General features: G+C 51.5%; 1 protein-coding gene across 2 annotated transcripts; it reads right to left on the bottom strand.

Moving 5' to 3' along the window:
* Nucleotides 1-1,447: 1,447 nt before the first annotated feature.
* On the bottom strand, nucleotides 1,448-27,602 carry si:ch211-114l13.9 (uncharacterized protein LOC796649 homolog). Of its 2 annotated transcripts, XM_063062388.1 has the most exons (6): nucleotides 27,267-27,602; nucleotides 26,354-26,392; nucleotides 22,772-22,810; nucleotides 20,484-21,252; nucleotides 3,279-3,317; nucleotides 1,867-1,961 (listed from the first exon to the last, which is right to left on the bottom strand). In XM_063062388.1, exons 1-4 carry the CDS (start codon nucleotides 27,541-27,543, stop codon nucleotides 20,993-20,995), a joined length of 615 nt encoding a protein of 204 aa, XP_062918458.1. In that variant the 5' UTR covers nucleotides 27,544-27,602; the 3' UTR covers nucleotides 1,867-1,961; nucleotides 3,279-3,317; nucleotides 20,484-20,992. The 2 variants fall into 2 exon arrangements, with proteins under 2 accessions (XP_062918459.1, XP_062918458.1); XM_063062389.1 differs by lacking the exons at nucleotides 20,484-21,252; nucleotides 22,772-22,810; nucleotides 26,354-26,392; nucleotides 27,267-27,602 and adding an exon at nucleotides 19,718-20,462 and having other exon boundaries at nucleotides 1,448-1,961.
* Between the last annotated feature and the right edge of the window lie 282 nt (nucleotides 27,603-27,884).

The raw sequence follows: 27,884 nt of genomic DNA, 5'->3' as shown, positions 1-27,884 counted from the left end.
GCTCTCTCCCCACAGTGCCACCCTCACCTTGTCTCCACTCTGCTCTCTCCCCACAGTACCCCCTCTCTCTCTTACCTTGTCTCCACTCTGCTCTCTCCCCACAGTACCCCCTCTCTCTCTTACCTTGTCTCCATTCTGCTCTCTCCCCACAGTACCCCCTCTCTCTCTTACCTTGTCTCCACTCTGCTCTCTCCCCACAGTACCCCCTCTCTCTCTTACCTTGTCTCCATTCTGCTCTCTCCCCACAGTACCCCCTCTCTCTCTTACCTTGTCTCCACTCTGTCTCTCCCCACAGTACCCCCTCTCTCTCTTACCTTGTCTCCATTCTGCTCTCTCCCCACAGTACCCCCTCTCTCTCTTACCTTGTCTCCACTCTGCTCTCTCCCCACAGTACCCCCTCCCTTTCTGTCACCTTGTCTGCACTCTGCTCTCTCCCCACAGTACCCCCCCCCACCTTGTCTCCTTTCTGGCTCTCTCTGCCCGAAGTCCCCTCTCCTGCTCCCCTCACTGCCCTGTCCCCATCTCTCTCCTCCCTCTTTCTCCCTGTCTTTTGCAAACCGCTCTCCCCGTAGAGCCCTCTCCCCTCCTCCCGCACCCCTATCGACTATTTCCACCTCTCAGTCCCCCTCATCTCTCTCCTTTTGTGCACTTGTCACCCATTCCCCTTCATTTCCCTCACACTCATATACCCGTCTCGGCCCTCCCGCCTAAACTCTCTACACCGCCCCCCCCCCCCGTTGGTATGTAGGACGGGCTGCTGACAGGTTCTGACACTCAGCGGGGTACATTACGGTGGCAGCTCCCCTCCCGCCAAGGTGCTCTGAAGTGTAAATCTCTCTCGGTAACGGGAGAGGTACGTTGTGTTTGTATCGGGATATGTATTGGTGTTGAACCTACCTTATGCACTTGACACTCTTCTCTAACTTTGCTGTATATTACCGAAAAAAATCCCATGTACATAAGGCATAAATTTGCATTTGCATCTGTTTATTATTTGCCAGTTTCTCCGCTAACATCATCCAGTTTTTTGACACTTGAACTCAGTGGTTTTGTGTCCCAGTGCATCGGTCGCGCCGTCCTCATTAACCCCTTCCCTCTTCCCATCCTCTCTCCGGACACAGCATGCACTGTGGGGCGCCACAGGGCATTGTCCACATCGCATTTGGAGTATCAGGAGATCTGGGCCGCAGATCGAAGGAAGTATGTGCCGTCGCTGGAGAGGGGGTCCAAAGGAGGTTTAGGCGAACTGCCGGCAATGAAGAGGTTAACCGACGAGGAGCTTGTACTTGGAGTTCAGGAGGAGAAAGATCTCATTAAAAGCTCCAGTAATTGAAAGGCCGGATCCGAGTGGATGTTTTCATTAGGAGAGTCTGACGTACCGTCCTTCCCATCCGAGACCCGGCGCCGGACACACCGTCCTCTCTACCCCCCTCCCCCCCACCCACCCCGGCCGGGGAACCAAGTATCAGATACATAGTCGTCTCTTCCCCCATCTGAGCATTGGGCACACACTAGTCAAATAATACATGCAATAAGTATAAAAGTTTTTAATTGGTTTAAAAAAATATGATTTTTAAAAAATCTTCCGGGAGCAGTTGGTGCTAGTGTGGGATGAGACGTGACCCAGAGTCCTAGAGGTGAGCATGTTCCTCACAGTCCCGCCTGGAGACTCACGGAGAGGTGAAGATTCACGGGGGCAGAGCGTCACTGCCCGGTCAGACTTTGGGTGAACATCGCGTCCTCTGATTCCATGTCCCGCCATAGCTGTTCCTTCGCTTCCCTCCCCTTGTCCCCCACAATGCGGAGCAGCGCCCGGTTTTTCTCCGTCCGAGTGGGCTGTGCCCGGGCGAGATCGTACTGCTCGGCCGTGAGCGTTCCGCTGCTGAGCAGCCGGTCTAGCACGCTGTCCGCCGAGTGGAAACGCTGCACAATCTCGTAGTGGTAGAGGTCCACGGGGTGTGCTGAGAAGAGAGGGGAGAGTCGATGAACGAGGGGCTAGTGGAGTGAAAGGAGAGAGGTGAGGGAGGGGTGATGAGGGGTTAGAGGAGTAATGCTGCAAATTGGGAGGCGAGGGTGAGAAGTAGGGTTGGATGAGAAGGATGTAGGAGAGTGAGTGAGCTTAGGGAGGGGAAGGCTGAACGGGGAGGAGGAGGGCCAGCAACGTGACTGTGGTTAGAAAGCACCGTGGACCTGTCCCTGTGAGACTATTCTCCCCTTCCCCGCTCTGATCCCCTCCGCACTCTCTGTGAGACTGCTCTCCCCTTCCCCGCTCTGATCCCCTCCGCACTCTCTGTGAGACTGCTCTCCCCTTCCCCGCTCTGATCCCCTCCGCACTCTCTGTGAGACTGCTCTCCCCTTCCCCGCTCTGATCCCCTCCGCACTCTCTGTGAGACTGCTCTCCCCTTCCCCGCTCTGATCCCCTCCGCACTCTCTGTGAGACTGTTCTCCCCTTCCCACCGCTCTGATCCCCCCACTCTCTCTGTGAGACTGCTCTCCCCTTCCCACCGCTCTGATCCCCCCACTCTCTCTGTGAGACTGCTCTCCCCTTCCCACCGCTCTGATCCCCTCCGCACTCTCTCTGAGACTGCTCTCCCCTTCCCACCACTCTAATCCCCCGACTCTCTCTGTGAGACTGTTCTCCTCTTCCCACCGCTCTGGTCCCCCCACTCTCTCTGTGAGACTGTGCCTCCTCTCCCCCTTCCCACCGCTCTGATCCCCTCCTCACTCTCTCTGTGAGACTGCTCTCCCCTTCCCACCGCTCTGATCCCCCCACTCTCTCTGTGAGACTGCTCTCCCCTTCCCACCGCTCTGATCCCCCCACTCTCTCTGTGAGACTGTTCTCCCCTTCCCACCGCTCTGGTCCCCTCCCCACTCACTCTCTCTCTCTGAGAGACTGTGCCTCCTCTCCCCCTACCCACCGCTCTGGTCCCCTCCTCACTCTCTCTGTGAGACTGCTCTCCCCTTCCCACCGCTCTGGTCCCCTTCCCACTCTCTCTGTGAGACTGCTCTCCCCTTCCCACCGCTCTGATCCCCTCGGCACTCTCTGAGACTGCTCTCCCCTTCCCACCGCTCTGATCTCCCCCTTCTCTCAGACTGCTCCCCCTCCTCTCCCTTTCCCCCACACTCTCCCTTGAAACTGCTCCGTCCTCCTTTCCCCCTCTCTACCCTCCCTCCCTCCCCCCACTCTTTCCCCGACTCTCTCAACCCCTCTCTCCGCCATCCTCATCCTCTTCCTCCACTGTCCAAATCCCTTCTCCCACCCCTCCATAATTACTCACCAGTACTGCCGCGGGGTCCGCTTCCTGTTGCCTGTCGCTCTGCCAAATACATAGGAAATGAGAGGCGTTAGTGTTAACCCAGCGGTGGGAGGCTACACACCGTGGTTTCTATACCTGGGCTCCCCCAGTCACTCCCAACTCCCCAGGCCCAGTAACAGGCTCTCACAGGACCTACCACCACTCTGTTCTTCACCCACCACAGGTTATCCTAACGTCTGATGCACATAAATCATCTCTCTCTCTTTCTTTCTCACTCACTCACTCACACACACACACACGCGCACATTACACACTCACGCACACCACTCCTCCTCTTCTCCGTCTTGTTTTACGGCGGTTGGCAACCAGTTTAATGGTGCATTACCGCCACCTTCTGCTCCGGAGTGTAATAGACTTACATTCTAAATCCCTTCACCCAATCACACACACACATACCCTTTATCCTCCCATCTTTGGCCATCCTAGTACCCTGTTCCTGCTTATCCATCATATCCTATAAAAAAACCCTGTACCCCTTAAGAAAGCTAAAAATACCCTCTTGTGCTTTCTCACCCATGCCCAGCAATCCTTTTCATGTGAATTCCTGCACCCCCAGTTCCCTTAGATTAATTTTCATCATCTCTCTCTCTCTCTCTCTCTCTCTCTCTCTCTCTCTCTCTCTCTGTCTCTCTCTCTCTCTCTCCCTCCCTCCCTCCCTCCCTCCTCTGTATCCCATACTTCCTACAACTTAAATCTACATGTTCTACTGACTCCTCTTCCTGACATTCCTCACACAATCCTGTCTGGTGTTTCCCTATCATTTTCAATGTTTTGTTTAATGCACAGTGCCCCAGCATTAACCTAGTCCACACAATCTCCTCTCTTCTGAATCCACTACCTACTCTAGTACCTGCAACACTCTTTTGATATAAATGCCTCCCTTTCCCCTCCCTGTCCCATCTTTCTTGCCACATTTGGTTGATTTTTTTCCCCCAGATTACACACTTAACCTCTGCTTTACTAATACTAACGTGCATTTCTACATTTTCTTTCTTTAACGCCCTCTTTGCCAACTCATCCACCCTCTCACACCCCTATATGTTCACCCGTACATGTGCTGGAACCCATAGAAATTTTACCTGACCTCCCTGATTTGCAATTCTTGTGACTGACTGAAGGACTTCATAAAGTACATCTTGCCGACTGTTTGAGTGAAAAGACCTTAAACTCACTAGAACTGAGGATGAATCTGAGCATATCAACACTTTGACTTGTCTAGCTTTCTCCACCCATCTCCACAACGCAACCAACACTGCCAGCATCTCGACTGTATACACCCCTAACTTATTAGATGTTCTTCTGCGGATTCCAATTTCTTTTGCTGGTATAGCCACCCTAAACCCTGTCACTCCTGTTTCAGGTTCCTTAGCACCATCCGTATAAATCTAGCTACAACCGGATAAACTACTGACGAATTTATCCTTAGATCAAATTCTAATCCTTTAGCAAAATCATTCCCTACCCGACAAAAGTTATCCCTCTGAAACCTCCCATTCCCCCCCCCCACTCCTGCAACCCTCCCTTTGCAGGGTGAGAATCATTGTACCCCTGCAAATTAGCCCAGTAGTTTGCCATCGCACGACACTCATACACCCGCGACCTACATATGCGTCCCAAGTGCACACGCACTGTGCGTGTACACGACTGCGCACCCATATAAACATCATCTCTCTGCCGCTCTCTCACCCCTCCCCCCGCACGTTCTATCTCTCTGTCCCTCCCTCACTCTCCTCCGCGCGGTTTTTCTTTTCTTCCACACACTCAAAATCCCCCTCTCTCATATCCGCGACGCAATATCTCACATAGACAATTTCATACAACCGAGATTACAGTCTCAGTCTCTGACACACAAACATTCTCCTTTTCTCCCTCACGCACACAGGCACAACCGGAACTGGCCTTTCGGCCCACCATAGCTATGCTGACCATTGTGGAACAATGATTCGCGTTCCTCCATTCCCTGCCTGTTCACGTGACTTCCTCTATCGTATCTGCCCCCAACACGACCCCTGGCAACCCATTCCAAGAACCCGCCACTCCGTGTGTCCCACGCATCTCCTTAAAACTTTACTCCTCTGCCGTCTAGTACTGTATTTGAGATTTCTGTGCGGGAGTGGGAGAAAGACTCTGACTCCGCCTCTGATCATTTTATAAACCTCATTCTCTGCTACTCCAGAAAAAAAACAACCCACGTTTATCTGACCCTGCTTCTAACCGATTATCCCTGTACTAGGCTGCATCCTGTTTAAACTCCTCTCTGTTTTTTCTAAAGCCTCTACATCCTTCCTGTGACTATATCTATAACTACAAACAATCCCCCAAGTGCAGCCGGGCCAAAGTTTTATAAAGTTTCAACCTGGCTTCCTGATTCTTACCCACAAAGCCTGAATGATGAAGACAAGTGTGTCATATGCCTTTTTACCACCCTATTTACTGTATTGCCATTTTTACACAACTGTGGACTTGGACCCCAAGATCCCTCTGCACATCAGCACTGTTAAGTACTCTGCCATGAACTGTGTCCTGTCCTTTGAACTCCCAAACTGCAACACCTCACACTTGCTGAATTAAACTCCATCTGCCATTTCTCCGCCATATCTGCAAATAATCAGTCCCATTATATCTTTTGGCTCTCTTCTAACCCACCCACAAAACCACCAATTTTTGCATCTTCTGCAATCTCTCTCCACATACTCACACACAGAATCATTCCCTTACGCACACACTATCTGTCCACAAGACATAGGAGCAGAATTAGGTCATTCAACCCAATGAATCATCAAAGGTTACGGGGAGAAGGCCGGGAACTGGCATTGAGGAGGAGATAAAAAAAAGGATCAGCCATGACTGAATGGCAGAGCAGACTTGATGGGCCAGATGGACTAATTCTGCTCCTATGTCTAATGGTTTTACGGAATCTGCTCGGCCATTCCATCATGGTTAATTTATTATTCCTCTCAACCCTATTCGCCTTGTCTTCCTGCCATAACCTTTGATGCCCTTACTAATCAAGAACCTTTTGAAGGGTGCAGAGGAGATTTACAAGGATGTTGCCTGGAATGGGGAGCATGCCTTATGAGAATACACAGAAAGAGGAAACATACAGCACAATACAGGCCCTTTCGCCCACAAAGCTGTGCCGAACATGTCCCTACCTTAAAACTACCTAGGCTTTACCCATAGCCCTCTATTTTTCTAAACTCCATGTAGCCATCCAGGAGTCTCTTAAAAGACCCTATCATTTCTGCCTCCACCACCACCGTCGGCAGCCCATTCCATGCACTCACTACTCTCTGCATAAAAAAACTTACCCCTGACATCTCCTCTGTACCTACTTCCAAGCACCTTAAAACTATGCCCTCTCAAGCTAGCCGTTTCAGCCCTGGGAAAAAACCTCTGACTATCCACATGATCAATGCCTCTCATTATCTTGTACACCTCTATCAGGTCACCTCTCATCCTCCGTGGCTCCAAGGAGAAAAGGCTGAGTTCACTCAACCTATTCTCATAAGGCATGTTCCCCAATCCAGGCAACATCCTTGTAAATCTCCTCTGCACCCTTTCTGTGGTTTCCACATCCTTCCTATAGTGAAGCGACCAAAATTGAGCACAGTACTCCAAGTGGTGTCTGACCAGGGTCCTATATAGCTGCATCATTACCTCTCGGCTTCTAAACTCAGTCCCACGATTGATGAAGGCCAATGCACCACATGCCTCCATAACCACAGAGTCAACCTGCGTAGCAGCTATGAGTGGCCTATGGACTCAGACCCCAAGATCCCTCTGATCCTTCACACTGCCAAGAGTCTTACTATTAATGCTGTATTCTGCCATCATATTTGACCTACCAAAATGAACCACCTCACACTTATCTGGGTTGAACTCCATCTGCCACTTCTCAGCCCAGTTTTGCATCCTATCATTGTCCCGTTGTTGTCACAGTCTGGTCCGTTGACTCCTCATTTTCTTTTAATTACCTTGTCCCCGTGTTCTACTGGGCTCCTTGATTAAGGCACCTGATTCTCATCTGAACTGGCAGCATAAAAACTCAATCTTACATCTACTTCATTCGTAAGGCCAGTGATGTTGTGGGGATGGAACTGGACTCTCTCATGGTGGTGTCTGAAAAGAGGATGCTGACTAAGTTGCATGCCATCTTGGTCAATGTCTCCCATCCACTACATAATGTACTGGGTGGGCACAGGAGTACATTCAGCCAGAGACTCATTCCACTGAGATGCAGCACAGAGCGTCATAGGAAGTCATTCCTGCCTGTGGCCATCAAACTTTACAACTCCTCCCTTGGAGGGTCAGACATCCTGAGCCAATAGGCTGGTTCTGGACTTATTTCATAATTTACTGGCATAATTTACATATTACTATTTAACTATTTATGGTTCTATTACTATTTATTATTTATGGAGCAACTGTAACGAAAACCAAGTTCCCCCGGGATTAGTAAAGTATGACTATGACTATGACTATTCAGGGCTGGACCATCACCTCAGTCAGTGCAGCAATGCACGTTCCGGGCCGCCGAGAATGGTGGATGCTAAGTTGCTTCGGGAATTCTGTCTCTTCATGTCCAGCTAAGTGATTGCCGGCTGTTTGCCACTTCATGTGCTACTCCGAGTCAAGATACGACTTGCCTGCTGTTTGTCTGCACTATTCTGTGTCGAGATAAGGATTGCCAGCCATTTACCTTTCCAGTTAATGCTCCATGGCAGAGGAGTGTTGCCTGCTGTCTGTCTCCAGTTAGAAGTCCAGCTCCACCAATGCCCGGGATCAAGAAGAGTTTGGTCTGCCTACTCCTCCTCTGTCCACCCGCGCTGTTTGCCTGTGTTTACGCCGTCTCTTGACCGCTCAGTGTTCTATATTCTAAGTTCCATTCCTGCGCCAGTTGCCTGTGTTAATTTCCCCCCGTGTTAATAGGAGCAGGGCATTCTGCTCTCTGATCTTTCCCAGCCACACTCATCCCCTGGTCCACATCCCTGCTCCATCTAAGTCTCGCCACTAAATGCCAGGGTCTTGCTGTAGTGACCCAAGTTCGATTCCCGGTCCAGCTTTGCTCACTCCCTGGCGCCCCTTGGCCTAATCCTCGCTCCCTGGACTTCCTTGTAACTATCAATAAACACACTTCTGTTAAGGCTACTTATGTGTCAGTGTCCTGCACTTGGGTTCGCTTCCAACGCCAGTGTAACAGTTGTAACCTCTGACAGCCTTCTACACTATCCATAACACCCCCAACCTTTGTGTCATCAGCAAATTTACTAACCCATCCCTCCACTTCCTCATCCGGGTCATTTATAAAAATCACAAAGATTAGGGGTCCCAGACAGATCCCTGAGGCACACCACTGGTCACCAACCTCAACGCAGGATATAACCCATCTACAACCACTCTTTGCCTTCTGTGGGCAAGCCAGTTCTGTCCCCTTAGATCCCATGTCTCCTTACTTTCTCAATAAGCATTGCATGGGGTACCTTATCAAATGCCTTGCTAAAATCCATATACACTACATCTATGGCTCCACCTTCGTCAATGTGCTTAGTCACATCCTCAAAAAATTCATTCAGGCTCGTAAGACACGACCTGCCTTTGACAAAGCCATGCTGACTATTCCTAATCATATTATGCCTCTCCAAATATTCACAAATCCTGCCTCTCAGGAACTTCTCCAGCAACTTACCAACCACTGAAGTAAGACTCTCTGACCTATAATTTCCTGGGCTATCCCTAGTCCCTTTCTTGAATAAGGGAACAACATCCGTAACCCTCTAATCCTCCGGAACCTCTCCCGTCCTCATTGATGATGCAAAGGCTCAGCAATCTCCTCCCTCACTTCCCACAGTAGCCTGGGGTACATCCCGTCTGGTCCCAGTGACTTATCCAGCTTGATGCTTTCCAAAAGCTCCATCTCATCCTCTTTCTTAATATCTACATTCTCAAGCTTTTCAGTCCACTGTAGTTCATCCCTACAATCGCCAAGATCCTTTTCCATAGTGAATACTGAAGCAAAATAGTCATTAAGTACCTCCACTATTTCCTCCAGTTCCATACACACTTTTCCATTGTCACACTTGATTGGTCCTATTCTCTCACGTCGTATCATCTTGCTCTTCACGTACTTGTAGAATGCCTTGGGGTTTTCCTTAATCCTGTCCGCCAAGGCCTTCTCATGACCCCTTCTGGCTCTCCTGATTTCATTCTTAAGCTCCATCCTGCTAGCCTTATAATCTTCTAGATTCATATCATTACCCAGTTTTTTGAACCTTTCGTAAGCTCTTCTTTTCTTCTTGACTAGATTTACAACAGCCTTTGTACACCACAGATCTTGTACCCTACCATCCTTTCCATGTCTCATTGGAACATACCTACTCAGAACCCCACGCAAATATCCCCTGAACATTTGCCACATTTCTTCCGTACATTTCCCTGAGAAGCAACACACATCAAAGTTGCCGGTGAACGCAGCAGGCCAGGCAGCATCTCTAGGAAGCAGTACAGTCAATGTTCCGGGCCAAGACCCTTCGTCAGGACTACAGAAACGTCGACTGTACCTCTTCCTAGAGATGCTGCCTGGCCTGCTGTGTTCACCAGCAACTTTGATGTGTGTTGCTTGAATTTCCAGCATCTGCAGAATTCCTCGTGTTTGTGTTTCCCTGAGAACATCTGTTTCCAATTTATGCTTCCAAGTTCCTGCCTGATAGCCTCATATTTCCCCTTATTCCACTTAAACATTTCCCTAACTTGTCTGTTCCTATCCCTCTCCAGTGCTATGGTGAGGGAGATAGAATTGTGATCACTATCTCTAAAATGCTCTCCCACTGAGAGACCTGACACCTGACCAGGTTCATTTCCCAATACCAGATCAAGTACAGCCTCTCCTCTTGTAGGCTTATCTACATATTGTGTCAAGAAACCTTCCTGAACACACCTAACAAACTCTACCCCATCTAAACCCCTCACTCTCGGGAGATGCCAATCAATATTTGGGAAATTAAAATCTCCCACCACAACAACCCTGTTATTATTACTCCTTTCCCGAATCTGTCTCCCTATCTGCTCCTCGATGTCCCTGTTACTGTTGGGTGGTCTATAAAAAACACCCAGTAGAGTTATTGCTCCTTCCTGTATCTGACTTCCACCCACACTGACTCAGTAAACAACCCCTCCATGACTTCCTCCTTTTCTGCAGCCGTGACACTATCTCTGATCAATAGTGCCACGCCCCCACCTCTTTTGCCTCCCTCCCTGTCCTTTCTGAAACATGTAAAGCCTGGCACTTGAAGTAGCCATTCCTGCCCCTGCACCATCCAAGTCTCTGTAGTGGCCACAGCTTCATAGCTCCAGGTGCTGATCTACGCTCTAAGCTCATCCGCTTTATTCATAATACTCCTCGCATTAAAATAGACACATCTCAAACCATCGGACTGAGCGCAACCTTTCTCTATCACCTGCCTATCCTCTCTTTTGCACTATCTCCAAACTTTCTCTATTTGTGAGTCATACTCCCTTTCCTCCGTCACTTCAGTTTGGTTCCCAGCCCCCCAGCAATTCTAGTTTAAACTCTCCCCAGTAGCCTTAGCAAACCTTCCTGCCAGCATATTGGTCCCCCTCGGATTCAAGTGCAACCCATCCTTTTTGTACAGGTCACACCTGCCCCAGAGGAGGTCCCAATGATCCAGAATAGGTTGAGTGAACTCGGCCTTTTCTCCTTGGAGTGACAGAGGATGAGAGGTGACCTGATAGAGGTGTACAAGATGATAAGAGGTATTGATTGTGTGGATAGTCAGAGGCTTTTTCCCAGGGCTCAAATGGCTAGCACAAGAGGGCATAGTTTTAAGGTGCTTAGAAGTAGATACAGAGCAGGTTTCAGGGGTAAATTTTTTACACAGACAACGGTGAGTGCATGGAATGGGCTGCTGGCGGCGGTGGTGGAAGCAGAAACGATAGGGTCTTTTAAGAGACTCCTGGATGGCTACATGGAGCTTAGAAAAATAGAGGGCTATGGGTAAAGCCTAGTTAGTTCTAAGGTAAGGACATGTTCGGCACAGCTTTGTGGGCCGAAGGGCTTGTATTGTGCTGTATGTTTTCTATGTTTCTACTTTATGTCTTAGCCTCCACAACCATCTGTGGCAATTTGCTGCCCTCTGACTAAAGAAATTCCTCCTCATCTCTGTTCTAAAGCGATATCTTTATATTCTGAGGCTCTGCTCTCACCACCCCACCCCACCCACACTATCTGAAACACATGCACTCTATTTAGGTCTTTCAATATTTGTTAGGTTTTACTGAGATCCCACCCTAATTTTTCTAAACTCCAGCGAGGACAGGCCCACAGCCATCATTGCTCCTCATACATTAACGCATACATTAATGTTTTCCTGGGATAATTTTCACAAAAAACATTTGGACCCTCTTCAATGCAGCATATCCTTTCTTAGAGAGCAGGCCAAAAATGCTCACAATGTTTCAGGTACAGTCTGACCACTGGCTGTCTCGCACAATCTTTCTCTCTTACACACAATCACTCACTCTCACAATCTCTCAGAATCAGGTTTAATATCATTGTCACATGTGAAATTGGTTGTCTTTGTGGCAGCAGCACATTGCAATACATAATAGAGAGAAAACAGAGAATTACGATAAGGGTGTATATAAGTAGTCCAAAAATACAAATAAAAACGTAGTGAGGTCATGTTCATGGTTTCAATGTCCATTCAGAATTTGCATGACAGAGGGGAAGAAGCTGTTCCTGAATCATTCAGTGTGTTCCTTCAAGCTTCTGCACCTCCTTCCTGATGGTAGCAATGAGAACAAAGCATGACCTGGGTAATGGAGGTCCTTAATGGTGGACATCACCTTTTTCAGTCATTGTTTCTTGAAGATGTCCTGGATACTGCAGAGGCTAGTGCCCATGAAGAAGCTGACCAACCTTACAACTATCTGCAGGTTATTTCGATCCTGTGCAGTAGCACCCCTCCACCACCACCGCCATACCTGATAATGATGCAGCCAGTTAGAATGCTCTCCATGGTATACCAGTAGAAATTTTCAGGAGTCTTTGGTGACATACCAAATCTTCTCAAAGTCCTTATGAAATAGAGCTGCTGTCGTGCCTTCATTGTAGCTGCATCAATATGTTGGATCCAGGTTAGATCCCCAGAGATACTGACACTATGGAACTTGAAATTGCTCACTCTTTCCACTTTTGACCTCTTGATGAGGACTGGTGTGTGTTCCCTTGTTTTACTCTTTCTGAAGTCCCCATTCAGTTCTTTGGTCTTACTGATAGTGAGTGCAAGGTTGTTACAGCGGCTCCACTCAACTAGCTGTTATATCTTGCTCCTCGACACCCTGTCATCACCATCTGAAATTCTGCCAAAAATGGTTGTATCATCCGCAAATTTATAGATGGCATTTGAGCTGTGCCTCGCCAAACAGTCATGGACGTAGAGAGAGTAGAGCAGTGGGCTAAGCACACATCCCTGAGATGCGCCAGTGTTACATGTCAGAGAGGTGGAGATGTTATTTCCAAACAGCACAGACCACGGTCTTCTGGTTAAGAAGGCAAGAATCCAGTTGTAGAGGGAGGTATAGAAGGCCAAGGTTGTGGAGCTATTCAGTAAGAACTGTAGGAGTAATTGTGTTAAATGCTGAGCTACAGTCAATAAACAGCATCCTGACATAGATATTTATATTGTCCAGGTGATGTATGGTCACGTGAAGAGCCAATGAGATCACATCCTCCATAGACCTATTGTTGCTATAGCAGATTGCAGTGGGACTGGGTCCTTGCTGAGGCAGGAGTTAACCCTAACCATAACCAAGCTCTCAAAGCATTTCATCACCACAGATGTGAAGGCTAATGGGCAATAGTCATTAAGGCAGCTCACCCTGCTATTCTTGGGCACTGGTGTAATTGTCGTCCTTTTGAAGCAGGTTGGGTTCTGACTGTGGCAATGAGAGATTGAAAATGTCTTTGAACACCCTTGCCAGTTGGTTGGACCAACCAGCTATAGCATCGGGGCCTGTTGGTTTTCACCCTCTTGAAAGATAGCCTGACATTGGCCTCCAAGACAGATCACAAGGTCACCAGGTCTTGCAGGGATCCTCATACCTGTAGTTTTATCCTCCCTTCCAACATGTACGTAAACGGCATTGAGCTCATCTGGTAGTGACGCATTACTGCCAGTCATGATGTTAGCTTTTATAGGAAGCAATTCCGATTCCGCCTCCAACCTCATTCAGAATTGTTCCCTTGCTTTTGAGATGGCCCTCCACAAGTCATACCTGGTTTCCTTGTGCAGACCTGAGTCACTAGAATGCCACAAATCCAGCCCTGGGCAGACTTCAAACATCCTGGTCCATCCATGCTTTTCATTTGGGTATGTTCAATATGTTCCTGTAGGCACACAGCCTCTCTCTTACAGATACAAAACCTCTCTCCCACACACACACAACCTCTCTCCCACACACACACACAATCTCTCTCCCACACACACAACCTCTCTCCCACACACACACAACCTCTCTCCCACACACACACACAACCTCTCTCCCACACACACAACCTCTCTCCCACACACACACACAACCTCTCTCCCACACACACAACCTCTCTCCCACACACACACACAACCTCTCTCCCACACACACAATCTCTCTCCCACACACACACACAACCTCTCTCCCACACACACAACCTCTCTCCCACACACACACACAACCTCTCTCCCACACACACAACCTCTCTCCCACACACACACACAACCTCTCTCCCACACACACAACCTCTCTCCCACACACACACAACCTCTCTCCCACACACACAACCTCTCTCCCACACACACACAACCTCTCTCCCACACACACACACAACCTCTCTCCCACACACACACAACTTCTCTCCCACACACACACACAACCTCTCTCCCACACACACAACCTCTCTCCCACACACACACAACCTCTCTCCCACACACACAACTTCTCTCCCACACACACACAACCTCTCTCCCACACACACACAACTTCTCTCCCACACACACACAACCTCTCCAACACACACAACCTCCCTCCCACACACACACAACCTCTCTCCCACACGCACACACACAACCTCTCTCCCACACACACAACCTCTCTCCCACACACACACAACCTCTCTCCCACACACACACACACAACCTCTCTCCCACACACACAACCTCTCTCCCACACACACACTTCTCTCCCACACACACACACAACCTCTCTCCCACACACACCTCTCTCCCACACACACACAACCTCTCTCCCACACACACAACCTCTCTCCCACACACACACAACCTCTCTCCCATTCATACACAACCTCTCTCCCACACACACAACCTCTCTCCCACACACACACAACCTCTCTCCCACACACACAACCTCTCTCCCATGCATACACAATCTCTCTCCCACACACACAACCTCTCTCCCACACACACAACCTCTCTCCCATGCATACACAACCTCTCTCCCACACACACACAACCTCTCTCCCATACGCACAACCTCTCTCCCATGCATACACAATCTCTCTCCCACACACACACAACCTGTCTCCCATGCATACACAATCTCTCTCCCACGCATACACAATCTCTCTCCCACACACACAACCTCTCTCCCACACACACACTTCTCTCCCACACACACAACCTCTCTCCCACACACACAACCTCTCTCCCACACACACACAACCTCTCTCCCACACACACAACCTCTCTCCCACACACACACAACCTCTCTCCCACACACACAACCTCTCTCCCACACACACACAACCTCTCTCCCACACACACAACCTCTCTCTCACACACACACAACCTCTCTCCCACACACACAACCTCTCTCCCACACACACACAACCTCTCTCCCATTCATACACAACCTCTCTCCCACACACACAACCTCTCTCCCACACACACACAACCTCTCTCCCACACACACAACCTCTCTCCCATGCATACACAATCTCTCTCCCACACACACAACCTCTCTCCCACACACACACAACCTCTCTCCCATGCATACACAACCTCTCTCCCACACACACACAACCTCTCTCCCATACGCACAACCTCTCTCCCATGCATACACAATCTCTCTCCCACACACACACAACCTGTCTCCCATGCATACACAATCTCTCTCCCACGCATACACAATCTCTCTCCCACACACACAACCTCTCTCCCACACACACACTTCTCTCCCACACACACACACAACCTCTCTCCCACACACACAACCTCTCTCCCACACACACACAACCTCTCTCCCACACACACAACCTCTCTCCCACACACACACAACCTCTCTCCCACACACACAACCTCTCTCCCACACACACACAACCTCTCTCCCACACACACAACCTCTCTCTCACACACACACAACCTCTCTCCCATACGCACAACCTCTCTCCCACACACACACAACCTCTCTCCCATACGCACAATCTCTCTCCCACACACACACAACCTCTCTCCCATGCATACACAATCTCTCTCCCACACACACACAACCTGTCTCCCATGCATACACAATCTCTCTCCCACGCATACACAATCTCTCTCCCACACACACAACCTCTCTCCCACACACACAACCTCTCCAACACACACAACCTCTCTCCCACACACACACAACCTCTCTCCCACACACACACACACAACCTCTCTCCCACACACACAACCTCTCTCCCACACACACACTTCTCTCCCACACACACACACAACCTCTCTCCCACACACACAACCTCTCTCCCACACACACACAACCTCTCTCCCACACACACAACCTCTCTCCCACACACACACAACCTCTCTCCCACACACACAACCTCTCTCCCACACACACACAACCTCTCTCCCACACACACAAACTCTCTCCCACACACACACAACCTCTCTCCCACACACACAACCTCTCTCTCACACACACACAACCTCTCTCCCACACACACAACCTCTCTCCCACACACACACAACCTCTCTCCCATTCATACACAACCTCTCTCCCACACACACAACCTCTCTCCCACACACACACAACCTCTCTCCCACACACACAACCTCTCTCCCATGCATACACAATCTCTCTCCCACACACACAACCTCTCTCCCACACACACAACCTCTCTCCCATGCATACACAACCTCTCTCCCACACACACACAACCTCTCTCCCATACGCACAACCTCTCTCCCATGCATACACAATCTCTCTCCCACACACACACAACCTGTCTCCCATGCATACACAATCTCTCTCCCACGCATACACAATCTCTCTCCCACACACACAACCTCTCTCCCACACACACACTTCTCTCCCACACACACACACAACCTCTCTCCCACACACACAACCTCTCTCCCACACACACACAACCTCTCTCCCACACACACAACCTCTCTCCCACACACACACAACCTCTCTCCCACACACACAACCTCTCTCTCACACACACACAACCTCTCTCCCACACACACAACCTCTCTCCCACACACACACAACCTCTCTCCCATTCATACACAACCTCTCTCCCACACACACAACCTCTCTCCCACACACACACAACCTCTCTCACACACACACAACCTCTCTCCCATGCATACACAATCTCTCTCCCACACACACAACCTCTCTCCCACACACACAACCTCTCTCCCATGCATACACAACCTCTCTCCCACACACACACAACCTCTCTCCCATACGCACAACCTCTCTCCCATGCATACACAATCTCTCTCCCACACACACACAACCTGTCTCCCATGCATACACAATCTCTCTCCCACGCATACACAATCTCTCTCCCACACACACAACCTCTCTCCCACACACACACTTCTCTCCCACACACACACACAACCTCTCTCCCACACACACAACCTCTCTCCCACACACACACAACCTCTCTCCCACACACACAACCTCTCTCCCACACACACACAACCTCTCTCCCACACACACAACCTCTCTCCCACACACACACAACCTCTCTCCCACACACACAACCTCTCTCTCACACACACACAACCTCTCTCCCATACGCACAACCTCTCTCCCACACACACACAACCTCTCTCCCATTCATACACAACCTCTCTCCCACACACACAACCTCTCTCCCACACACACACACAACCTCTCTCCCACACACACACAACCTCTCTCCCACACACACACAACCTCTCTCCCATACGCACAACCTCTCTCCCACACACACACAACCTCTCTCCCATACGCACAATCTCTCTCCCACACACACACAACCTCTCTCCCATACGCACAACCTCTCTCCCACACACGCACAACCTCTCTCCCATACGCACAACCTCTCTCCCACACACACACAACCTCTCTCCCATGCATACACAATCTCTCTCCCACACACACACAACCTGTCTCCCATGCATACACAATCTCTCTCCCACGCATACACAATCTCTCTCCCACACACACACAACCTCTCTCCCACACACACAACCTCTCTCCCACACACACACACAACCTCTCTCCCACACACACAACCTCTCTCCCACACACACACACAACCTCTCTCCCACACACACAACCTCTCTCCCACACACACACACAACCTCTCTCCCACACACACACACAACCTCTCTCCCACACACACAACCTCTCTCCCACACACACACACAACCTCTCTCCCACACACACAACCTCTCTCCCACACACACAACCTCTCTCCCACACACACACAACCTCTCTCCCATGCATACACAACCTCTCTCCCACACACACAACCTCTCTCCCACGCACACATAATCTCTCTCCCACGCACACGCAATCTCTCTCCCACACATACTTATCTCTTCCTCACAAACTCAATCTCTCCCTCCCACACGCACAATCTCTCTCCCGCACGCACAATCTCTCTCTCCCGCACACACAACCTCTCTCTTCCATGCACACAATCTCTTTCTCACAAAGACAATCTCTCTCCTACATGCACACAATATCTCTCTGCCACTCACAATCTTTCTGACACACACCACTTTGTGTCACACTCTCATTCACACACTCACACAACATGCATTCTTTCTCCACACTCTCATGTGTACATCATCTTTGTCAGATGCACACCATTCCTTGCAAGCACACCACAAGGTGTGTGCTAAATCTTTCTAACCACTCATTGTTCATGCTTAATTCTGCCTGACTTGCACTTCCATGCACACATACCTGCTTGCAGACTCACAGCAATCAAACCCTCTCTGCCTGCTGTCTACACTTGCCACTGCTGTGACTATTTTGCAAACTCACTTTAAGATATCTTTGCATATTCATTCCATGACTGGCTTGCAGTGTAGTACCACCTTTGCCTTGTACACTCACTGGACAGGCTTTGCACTATCACACTCACTTTGCAAAGTCACCCACCACCTTGGCAGCATTGCCATCTTGTTCTGCAATCCATGCGCTCTGAGCTGATTCTGCGCACCTTTGCACACCCACACAGGCTCATGTTGCACAGTGACTCTGCCCGTGCAGTTGCACACACATCTCACTTGCCTTGTACACTTGGCCTCATTTTGCACACCAACCCTTACCATGCACCCCACCATATACAGAAACACCCCTTATAATCCTCCCACATTTGCACGTCCTGTTTTTGCATACACACTCACTCTTACCTTTGTGTACACTATACCCTTGTTCACTAGTCTACACCTTGCATTCTCACCGTTACATGCTCAGTAATCTTGCACACTCAGCCTCACCTGTTACACTAACATGGCCTTTCACACTTTGCCCACACAACATATGCGTTGGACTCCACGCTGTCTGCAACCCTCCACAAGTGTGCACTTTGCACACCCATCCACGACGTGCCTGCCAGCCTCTGTAAACCTTCACACAAATACCTCGCACACTCAGATCCAATCACAGATCAGACATGTCTCTGCAAGCCTTTGCACACTACTGTTGAACACTCTCCCTGTCTTGCACAACAATCGTTCTCTGAAAGCGTTCACACAAACACACACCTGGAATTTTCACCCCCACTTTTCACGGGTCGATTCCGTCACTTGCACACCAGCAGCCTCTCGCTGAAAGCCTTCACACACAGTTTGTACATTCGCCCTAAATTTGCATACCAGCCCTCTCTGTCTGCAAGTCTATACACGCACACACACACTCTCTCTCTCTCTCACACACACACACACACACACCCGCCAACTGCACAGGCATCCCACACCCTGCACACCAGCCCCTCTTGCTGCAAACCTTCAGATACACTTTCCACGCTTCTCGCAACACGGATCTGCAGGCACGGCACACAAGGGTGCGCTGCTTTGCCGGGGCTGCCAAGAACAACTCACCGTCCGGGACGAAAAGCGAGCGGCGCAGCGAGTCGGCCACGTACCGCTCCGGCAGCGCCTCCAGCACCTGCAGCGTCAACTCGGCCGCGTAATCATCCCGGTAGGTGCCGACCAGGAGGCGGCCGAGGTCCAGGGCATCGGCGTCCTCCAGCCGGCCCCGGGGGATGGCACTGAAGCCGGGCCTGCATTGCGCCTCGGACAAGTCCTCCTTAAAGCGCCGCAGCTGCGACTTGCCCAGGTTCTCCAGCGCCTCGACAATGCACTGGCGCACTGTTCGGGGCATCGCCGCGGTCCTGAGCACAGATGTAAAGGCAGGAGGAAGTCCCCTCGGTTCGGCCCGCCCAGGAAGTGCCGCACAGTCCCCAATCCTCCCATCCCTGACTCTGCACACTCCCCACTGCCCCCGGGAGTTTCCCACTTTCCCATCCGTCCCCCAAGAGTTTCACATTACCCCATTCCCGACTCCTCGCTCTCCTTTTCCTGGAAGTGTATGGTCATGCACTCTGTCAGAAGGTATAAAGCTCCTCCAGGATTCTGTGTGTGTTGCTCGGATTTCAAGCATCTGCAGATTTTGTCTTGTTTCTGGTTGGAGTACTGTGGGCTGTTTTGGGCCCCTTAGCTACGAAAGTAAGTAGTGGCATTGGAAAGAGTCCGAGAAGATTCACAAGAACGATTCCGGGAATGAAAAGGTTAACGTTTGATAGCTCTGCGCCTGTACTCTCTGTAGTTTAGAAGGACGAGGGAGGTAGGTATCAATGAAACTTACCGAATATTGAAAGGCCTAGATAGAGTGGGAGAGGACACAGCCTCCGAATAGAGGGACGTCCATTTAGAACGGCGATGAGGAGCAATTTCTTCAGCCAGAGGTGGTGAATCGGTTGAATTCATTGCCACAGACACAGGCGGCCAAATTATTGGGTATATTTAAAGCAAAGATCGATAAATTCTTGATTAGTCAGCACGTCAAAGGTTACAGGGAGAAGTTAGGAGAATATGCTTGAGAGAGATAGTAAATCAACCACGATGAAATGGTGGGACAGACTAGATGGGCCGAACGGCCAGTCCTGCTCCCAAGTTTTATGATCTTTGGCTAGGAAGTGTGTGTCGGGTTGTGCGAATCGATTACAGCCGTTACTGCATTCAATAACTCAGACGTCTGACTATAAATTCCTTATTTTATTGTCGAGAGGCATCACGTAGTAGAACGGGAATCTCCCGCGGACGTCGGGTGGGATTTAAGCCCCGAATCCGCTCTTGCTGGAACCCGGGACGTTCTCACTGCCGGGTCACGTTTCCGACGAAGTACGGGTCGGCCTCACTCATGGCGCTCCAGAGCTGCTCCTTAGCTTCGAGCCCCTGCCCCCGGATGAAGAGCAGTAGCTCCCGGTTCTTCTCCTGCCGCGGGGCCTTGACGCGGAGCCGGTCGTAGTGTTCAGCGGTGAGAACGCCTTTGCCCAGCAGCTCGTCCAACACCATGTCCGTGGAGTGAAACTGCTGCACAATCTGCGCGAAGTAGCGATCCACCGGGTGGGCACCTGCGGGGCGAGAGCCAGGGAAGAGAAGCGTGTCGCTCTGAGTCAGGGAGAGCAGGGCAGAAAAGGCGGGTGAAGGGAGAGTGAGAGAGGAGGGAGGAAGGGCGAGGGGTGAGTGAGTGAGTAAGGAAGAGAGAGAGGGTGGGAGTGTGGGAACTGGAGCAGAGAGAAGGAAGGCAGGAGTGTGTAGCGCAGGGCAGAGTGAGGGAAAGGGGAGTGACAGTCGATGGGATGCTCTCTAAGATGAAGGAGGGAGGGAGTGGGATGAGGGAGTGACGTTTGATAGGGTTGCCTGCAGGCCGAGAGGGGGATAGTGAATGAGGGAGGGAGGAGAGTGAAAGAGAGGAGGGGAGAGAATGAAGAGATGGGGATTACTAGGGAGAGGGGGAATGAGTGGAAGAGGTGTGAAGGGGATGTTGGAGGGGAAGGAGGGAGAAGGGATGAATGAGGGTCCTCGAGTGGGAGTCCCTGAAGGTTAATTTGCAGGTTGAGTCAGTGGTGAGGAAGGCAAATATAATGTTAGCATTCATTTAGAGAGGACTAGAATATGAAAACAATGTTGCAACGATGAGGGTGTATAAAGCACTGGTGAGGCCTCACTTATCTAATAAAGGATGTGCGGATTTTGGAGAGCTTTCAAAGGAGGTTCCCGAAAGTGATTGCGAGATTTATAAGGAGCATTTGGTGGCTCTGGGCCTGGAGTTCGGAAGAATGACGGGTGACCTAAAGCTATCGAATGTTGAAAGGCCTTGACAGAAGCAGAGATCTGTCAGATGCAGGAGCAGGGGGAGAGCCTGCAGAGGTAGCTGAGACGTTTCCTATGGCGAGGGAGTAGAAGACTAGAGGACACAGCCTCAGAAATGGGGCGTCTGCTTAGAACGGGGATGAGGAGGAATTTCTTTAGCCAGAGCGCGGTGAATCCGTGGAATTCGTTGCCTCGAGCGGCTGTGGAGGCCAGGTCGCCAGGTGTACGTCAGCCGGGCGTTGATGGGACCTTGAGTAGTCGGGGCATGAAAGGTTGCGGGGAGAAGGCAGGAGAATTGGGGCGGCCATGATGAAATGGTGGAGTAGACTCGATGGGCCAAATGGCCTTATTCTGTTACTATTTCTTATAGTCCTATGGAGAAAGGAGATAGCGAAGGAGAGGCAAGAGATAGAAGGGTGGGGGTGAGAGAGGGGAGGGAGGAGAAATGAGCCAGGAGTAGGAAAGGGGCAGTAGATGGGAATGAATATCGGAGGGGATGAGATTGTTGGAGAGATCTGGACAAAATGGAATCCTCCTCCCTCCACCCCCTCCCCTCCCCATCATTCCCTCCCCACACTTCCCCTCCTCTCCTTCTCCAACTCCCCTCCACTTCTTCCCCTTCCCCTCCCCGTCTGTTGCCCCTTATTCCACCTATTACCCCCTCCCCTTCTCCCCTCCCAGATCTCTTCCCTTGTCTCCCCATACTCCTTGTCTCTCGCCTTCCCTTCACTGGCGCCTTCTTTCCACCCTCCCACCTGTGAACCCCGCCATACTCACCACCACTCCCGCAGGGTCCGGTTGCCGCGGCCCGTCCCCCTGTCGAAACAAAGGAAATTGAAGAGGTCGGCATGAACCCAGCGGCGGGAGGGGTTACAAACCCCGTCCCTTGTACCTGGGCTCCATCAGAGAAGGCGCCCCACTACCCCACATACCCCCGGTGAGTGAAGTGGATTTCACTGACTCGGGCAGAAGTCGGTGAGATACAGGGACAGAGGGAGGGTCCGCAGAGGTCGGCTAAGATACTGAGGCAGAGGGAGAGGCTGCAGAGGTCGGTGAGATACGGGGATGGACGGAGAGCCCGCAGAGGTCGAGAAATATACAGGGACAGAGGGAGGGTCCGCAGAGGTCGGCTAAGATACTGAGACAGAGGGAGAGGCCGCAGAGATACAGGGACAGACGGAGAGCCCGCAGAGGTCGGTGAGCCTGAGACAGAGGGAGAACCCGTGGAGATCGGTGAGATACGGGGACAGACGGAGAGCCCGCAGAGGTCGGTGAGCCTGAGACAGAGGGAGAACCCGTGGAGATCGGTGAGATACGGGGACAGACGGAGAGCCCGCAGAGGTCGGTGAGCCTGAGACAGAGGGAGAACCCGTGGAGATCGGTGAGATACGGGGACGGACGGAGAGCCCGCAGAGGTCGGTGAGCCTGAGACAGAGGGAGAACCCGTGGAGATCGGTGAGATACGGGGACGGACGGAGAGCCCGCAGAGGTCGGTGAGCCTGAGACAGAGGGAGAAGCCGTGGAGATCGGTGAGATACGGGGACGGACGGAGAGCCCGCAGAGGTCGGTGAGCCTGAGACAGAGGGAGAACCCGTGGAGATCGGTGAGATACGGGGACGGACGGAGAACCCGCAGAGGTCGGTGAGCCTGAGACAGAGGGAGAAGCCGTGGAGATCGGTGAGATACGGGGACGGACGGAGAGCCCGCAGAGGTCGAGAAATATACAGGGACAGAAAGAGAGCCCGCAGAGGTCGGCTAAGATACTGAGACAGAGGGAGAGGCCGCAGAGATACAAGGACAGAAGGAGAGCCCGCAGAGGTCGGTGAGCCTGAGACAGAGGGAGAACCCGTGGAGATCGGTGAGATACGGGGACAGACGGAGAGCCCGCAGAGGTCGGTGAGCCTGAGACAGAGGGAGAACCCGTGGAGATCGGTGAGATACGGGGACAGACGGAGAGCCCGCAGAGGTCGGTGAGCCTGAGACAGAGGGAGAACCCGTGGAGATCGGTGAGATACGGGGACGGACGGAGAGCCCGCAGAGGTCGGTGAGCCTGAGACAGAGGGAGAACCCGTGGAGATCGGTGAGATACGGGGACGGACGGAGAGCCCGCAGAGGTCGGTGAGCCTGAGACAGAGGGAGAAGCCGTGGAGATCGGTGAGATACGGGGACGGACGGAGAGCCCGCAGAGGTCGGTGAGCCTGAGACAGAGGGAGAACCCGTGGAGATCGGTGAGATACGGGGACGGACGGAGAACCCGCAGAGGTCGGTGAGCCTGAGACAGAGGGAGAAGCCGTGGAGATCGGTGAGATACGGGGACGGACGGAGAGCCCGCAGAGGTCGAGAAATATACAGGGACAGAAAGAGAGCCCGCAGAGGTCGGCTAAGATACTGAGACAGAGGGAGAGGCCGCAGAGATACAAGGACAGAAGGAGAGCCCGCAGAGGTCGGTGAGCCTGAGACAGAGGGAGAACCCGTGGAGATCGGTGAGATACGGGGACGGACGGAGAGCCCGCAGAGGTCGGTGAGCCTGAGACAGAGGGAGAAGCCGTGGAGATCGGTGAGATACGGGGACGGACGGAGAACCCGCAGAGGTCGGTGAGCCTGAGACAGAGGGAGAAGCCGTGGAGATCGGTGAGATACGGGGACGGACGGAGAACCCGCAGAGGTCGGTGAGCCTGAGACAGAGGGAGAACCCGTGGAGATCGGTGAGATACGGGGACACGGAGAGCCCGCAGAGGTCGGTGAGCCTGAGACAGAGGGAGAGCCCGCAGCAACCCCACAGGACGAGCAGAATGAGTCAGTCAGGTTTATTATCACTAACAGATGTTTTTTGACAGCACCCCAGTGCAAAACATAAGATTTGCTATGATTACAAAAAAGGTCAATAAATAAATAATGCAAAAGGGAATATTGAGGTCATGTTTGTGGACAGTCCAGAAATCTGACGCGAAGGGTGAGAGGGTTGCAGTCCTCTGAAGGGGCGTCTCCTCCACGGGTTTCGCTCGCACTTCACCCCGCGCTCCCTATATACGGGCGGGTCACCCCGTAAGGAAGGGGCCGGTCGCTCGGAGGATTTACTGGTGGGCTTGCCCCTGGGCCCGGCCAAGATGGCCATTCACCGGCCCAGAGACTGCCAGGCCCGTCTGCCTGCCCCTTTTCGAGAATACGTTCGTGCGCGGCTGTCTTTGGAGAGGGAGCATGGGTACAGTATGGGATTTCCGGGAGCGGTGGAATTGACTGTTTTATAGACAGTAACGATCATTTAATTTGAGTTTATTCACTGTCTTGTAAATACTTGATATTTGTATTTTGTGTATTGTTGTGTCAGTAAACTTTTGTAGTTTTGATAATTAAGAAAAGATGTTCCGGACTCTTGCGTGGGCCTTCAGACTCCTGTAGCTCCTCCCTGATGGAGAAGAGGGCATGTGAACCTGCATTTGGAGTATTGGGTTCAGCTTAGGTCACTAGATGATAAGAAAGATACCATTACACTAGAAAGAGTGCAAGAAATATTTACTGGGGTGTTGCCTGGACTTGAGTGACGAGGAGAGGCTGTGTAGTTTTCGAACTTTATTCCCTACACTGTATGAGATTGAGGACTGGCCTGATAGGCTATATTGGAATTGGTTTATTGTACCCGTTGTACCGAAATGCATTGAAAAGCTCGCCTTGCCTACTGCTCATATGGTCGAATCATTACACAGTTCACTGAGGTAGAACAGAACGCAAAAACAGCTACAGCGCAGGTACAGTTCAGGCAGACCATACGGTGCAAGGTCACTGCGAGGTGAAAAGTCTATCTTATCCAACTATTCAATGATCTTACGACACAAATCAAAATCAGCTTTATTATCACCGATATACGCCGTGAGATCTGTGGTTTAGTGGCAGTACATTGCAAGATCCCAAATTACTATAAATTACAATAAATAGGACTGAAGAGGAGTAGCGAGGGCGTGTTCATGGGCTCATGGACCATTCAGAAATCTGACGACGGACAGAGACAGTGTCCAGGATATGAATGACACACAGAACACACACACACACACACACACACACACACACACACACACACACACAGAGTCTTGCTGAAAATACAAAAGCCCGGTCGGAGGCTAAGGGTCGGCTGAAGAAGTGGGCTCCTGGAGGGAGGGGACTGTGTGTGGGGTGGGGGGGGCGAGGAGGTTGTTGGAGAGGATCAGCCACCTGGAGTCAACCTTTTTCTCCCCCTCCTTCCCCTCTCTCCCCTCTCTTCCTCTTCTCACTCCTCCTCTCTCATTCTACTCCTTCTCTCTCCCTCCCTCCTCCCCTCTCTTTCCTTCCCCTACTCCGCCCGCCAGGAGACCCTTCCATACTCACCGGCACTCCCGCTGGATCCAGTTTTCGGGGCCTGTCCGCCTGCGAACAAGAGCGGTCAGCGTTAAGGAGGGGTTGCCGCTATATCTGGCTCACTCGCAGAGGGCTTTCCCCTAATTCCCCAACCCGACTTCTTCACATCTCCCGCTGTTGCGGTGTAACCAGCTCTGGTGAAGACAGGACGCAAATCCTCTCCCCTCTAGTGCGGGCGTGAGGCGTTGCCGAACCCCAGACTCTCCCTGGTCACAGACGCTGCCGTCCAGTCACTGTTTTCACTCCCTGGAGTGTGTGTGCGCATCTCTCTCTCTCTCTCTCTCTCTCTCTCTCACACACACACACACACACACACACACACACACACACACACACACACACACACACACACACATACACACACACACAGAGTAAGGCTTGTTTGAGTCCTGACGCTGGAAACATTTAGGATATTACGGACTGAAGCGCGAACAGGTGCACACAGCGCACTGCCCACTCACTTCCACACCCACACCGACACGCCCAGACTCAAATACACACTCGCTTCCAATCTTACACTTCCCCTCATATTTTACACTCATTCCCATTCTCACTCGCATTCTCTCACACTTTCACACGCACTACCACGCTCATTCTCAGTCTCACATTTGCACTCCCATTCTAACGCTTTCTCTCACAATCCCACTCTCTCGCTCGTCCACTTACACTCTCACTCGCTCTCTCTCTCCCACACCAACTCTCTTACACATTCAGACACTAACTTTAGCACTCCCACTGTTTCACACGATCAAAGGCTCTCAATTTCAGCCACATTTACACACACAATTACAGTCTCTCTCACGGCTCACGGGCGCCCTTGCCCTCAGCAAACTGAGCGCGCAGGACCCCTGAAACAAATCCACGCAGTCCCGGGCATACTCACCGGCCGGCAGATTGCGACGCAGCGAGTCGGCCACCTCCCGCTCCGGCAGCCCCTCCAGCACCTCCAGCGTCAACTCGGCCGCGTAATCATCCCGGTAGGTGCTGACCAAGAGGCGCCCAAGGTCCTGGGCATCGGCGTCCTCCAGCCGGCCCCGGGGGATGGCACTGAAGCCGGGCCTGTATTGCGCCTCGGACAAGTCCTCCTTAAAGCGCCGCAGCTGCGACTTGCCCAGGTTCTCCAGCGCCTCGACAATGCACTGGCGCACTGTTCGGGGCATCTCCGCGGTCCTGATCCCAAGTGCAAAAGCAAGAGGGAAGGGCGGGAAGATAGTTCGAAGGAGGAGGAGATGCCTCAACTCCGTCACACATTCCGCCCAGTGTGAAACTCCCGGGAGGAGGAGTGATGTAGGTTCAGCGATAGGGGGAATATGAAACTCCTGGGTGGAGTAGTATATGGGATTGGGGATAGGGGGAATGTGAAACTCCCGGAAGGAAGAGGGTGTGGGATTGGGGTTGTTGTCATGGGGGATTTCAGCTTCCCTAATACAAAGTATAAATTGGCACCTTCTTCGTGAAAGGGGTTAAGATGAGGTAGAATTTGTTAAGTGTATCCTAGAAG

Source organism: Mobula hypostoma, chromosome 11 (assembly GCF_963921235.1).
Source record: "Mobula hypostoma chromosome 11, sMobHyp1.1, whole genome shotgun sequence".
NCBI classification, from domain to species: Eukaryota; Metazoa; Chordata; class Chondrichthyes; order Myliobatiformes; family Myliobatidae; genus Mobula; species Mobula hypostoma.
Note: the sequence above shows the minus strand (reverse complement) of the source record. Positions and strands in the feature narration are given on the sequence as shown.

What these genes read in the sequence shown, in the direction of transcription:
- si:ch211-114l13.9 (XM_063062388.1), bottom strand. Translation starts at nt 27,543, where the DNA reads ATGCCCCGAACAGTGCGCCAGTGCATTGTCGAGGCGCTGGAGAACCTG. An exon ending in GCGTCGCAATCTGCCGGCCG is followed by an intron (nt 26,393 to 27,266) that starts GTGAGTATGCCC and finishes TCTTGTTCGCAG; the next exon opens with GCGGACAGGCCCCGAAAACT. An exon ending in TGGATCCAGCGGGAGTGCCG is followed by an intron (nt 22,811 to 26,353) that starts GTGAGTATGGAA and finishes TTGTTTCGACAG; the next exon opens with GGGGACGGGCCGCGGCAACC.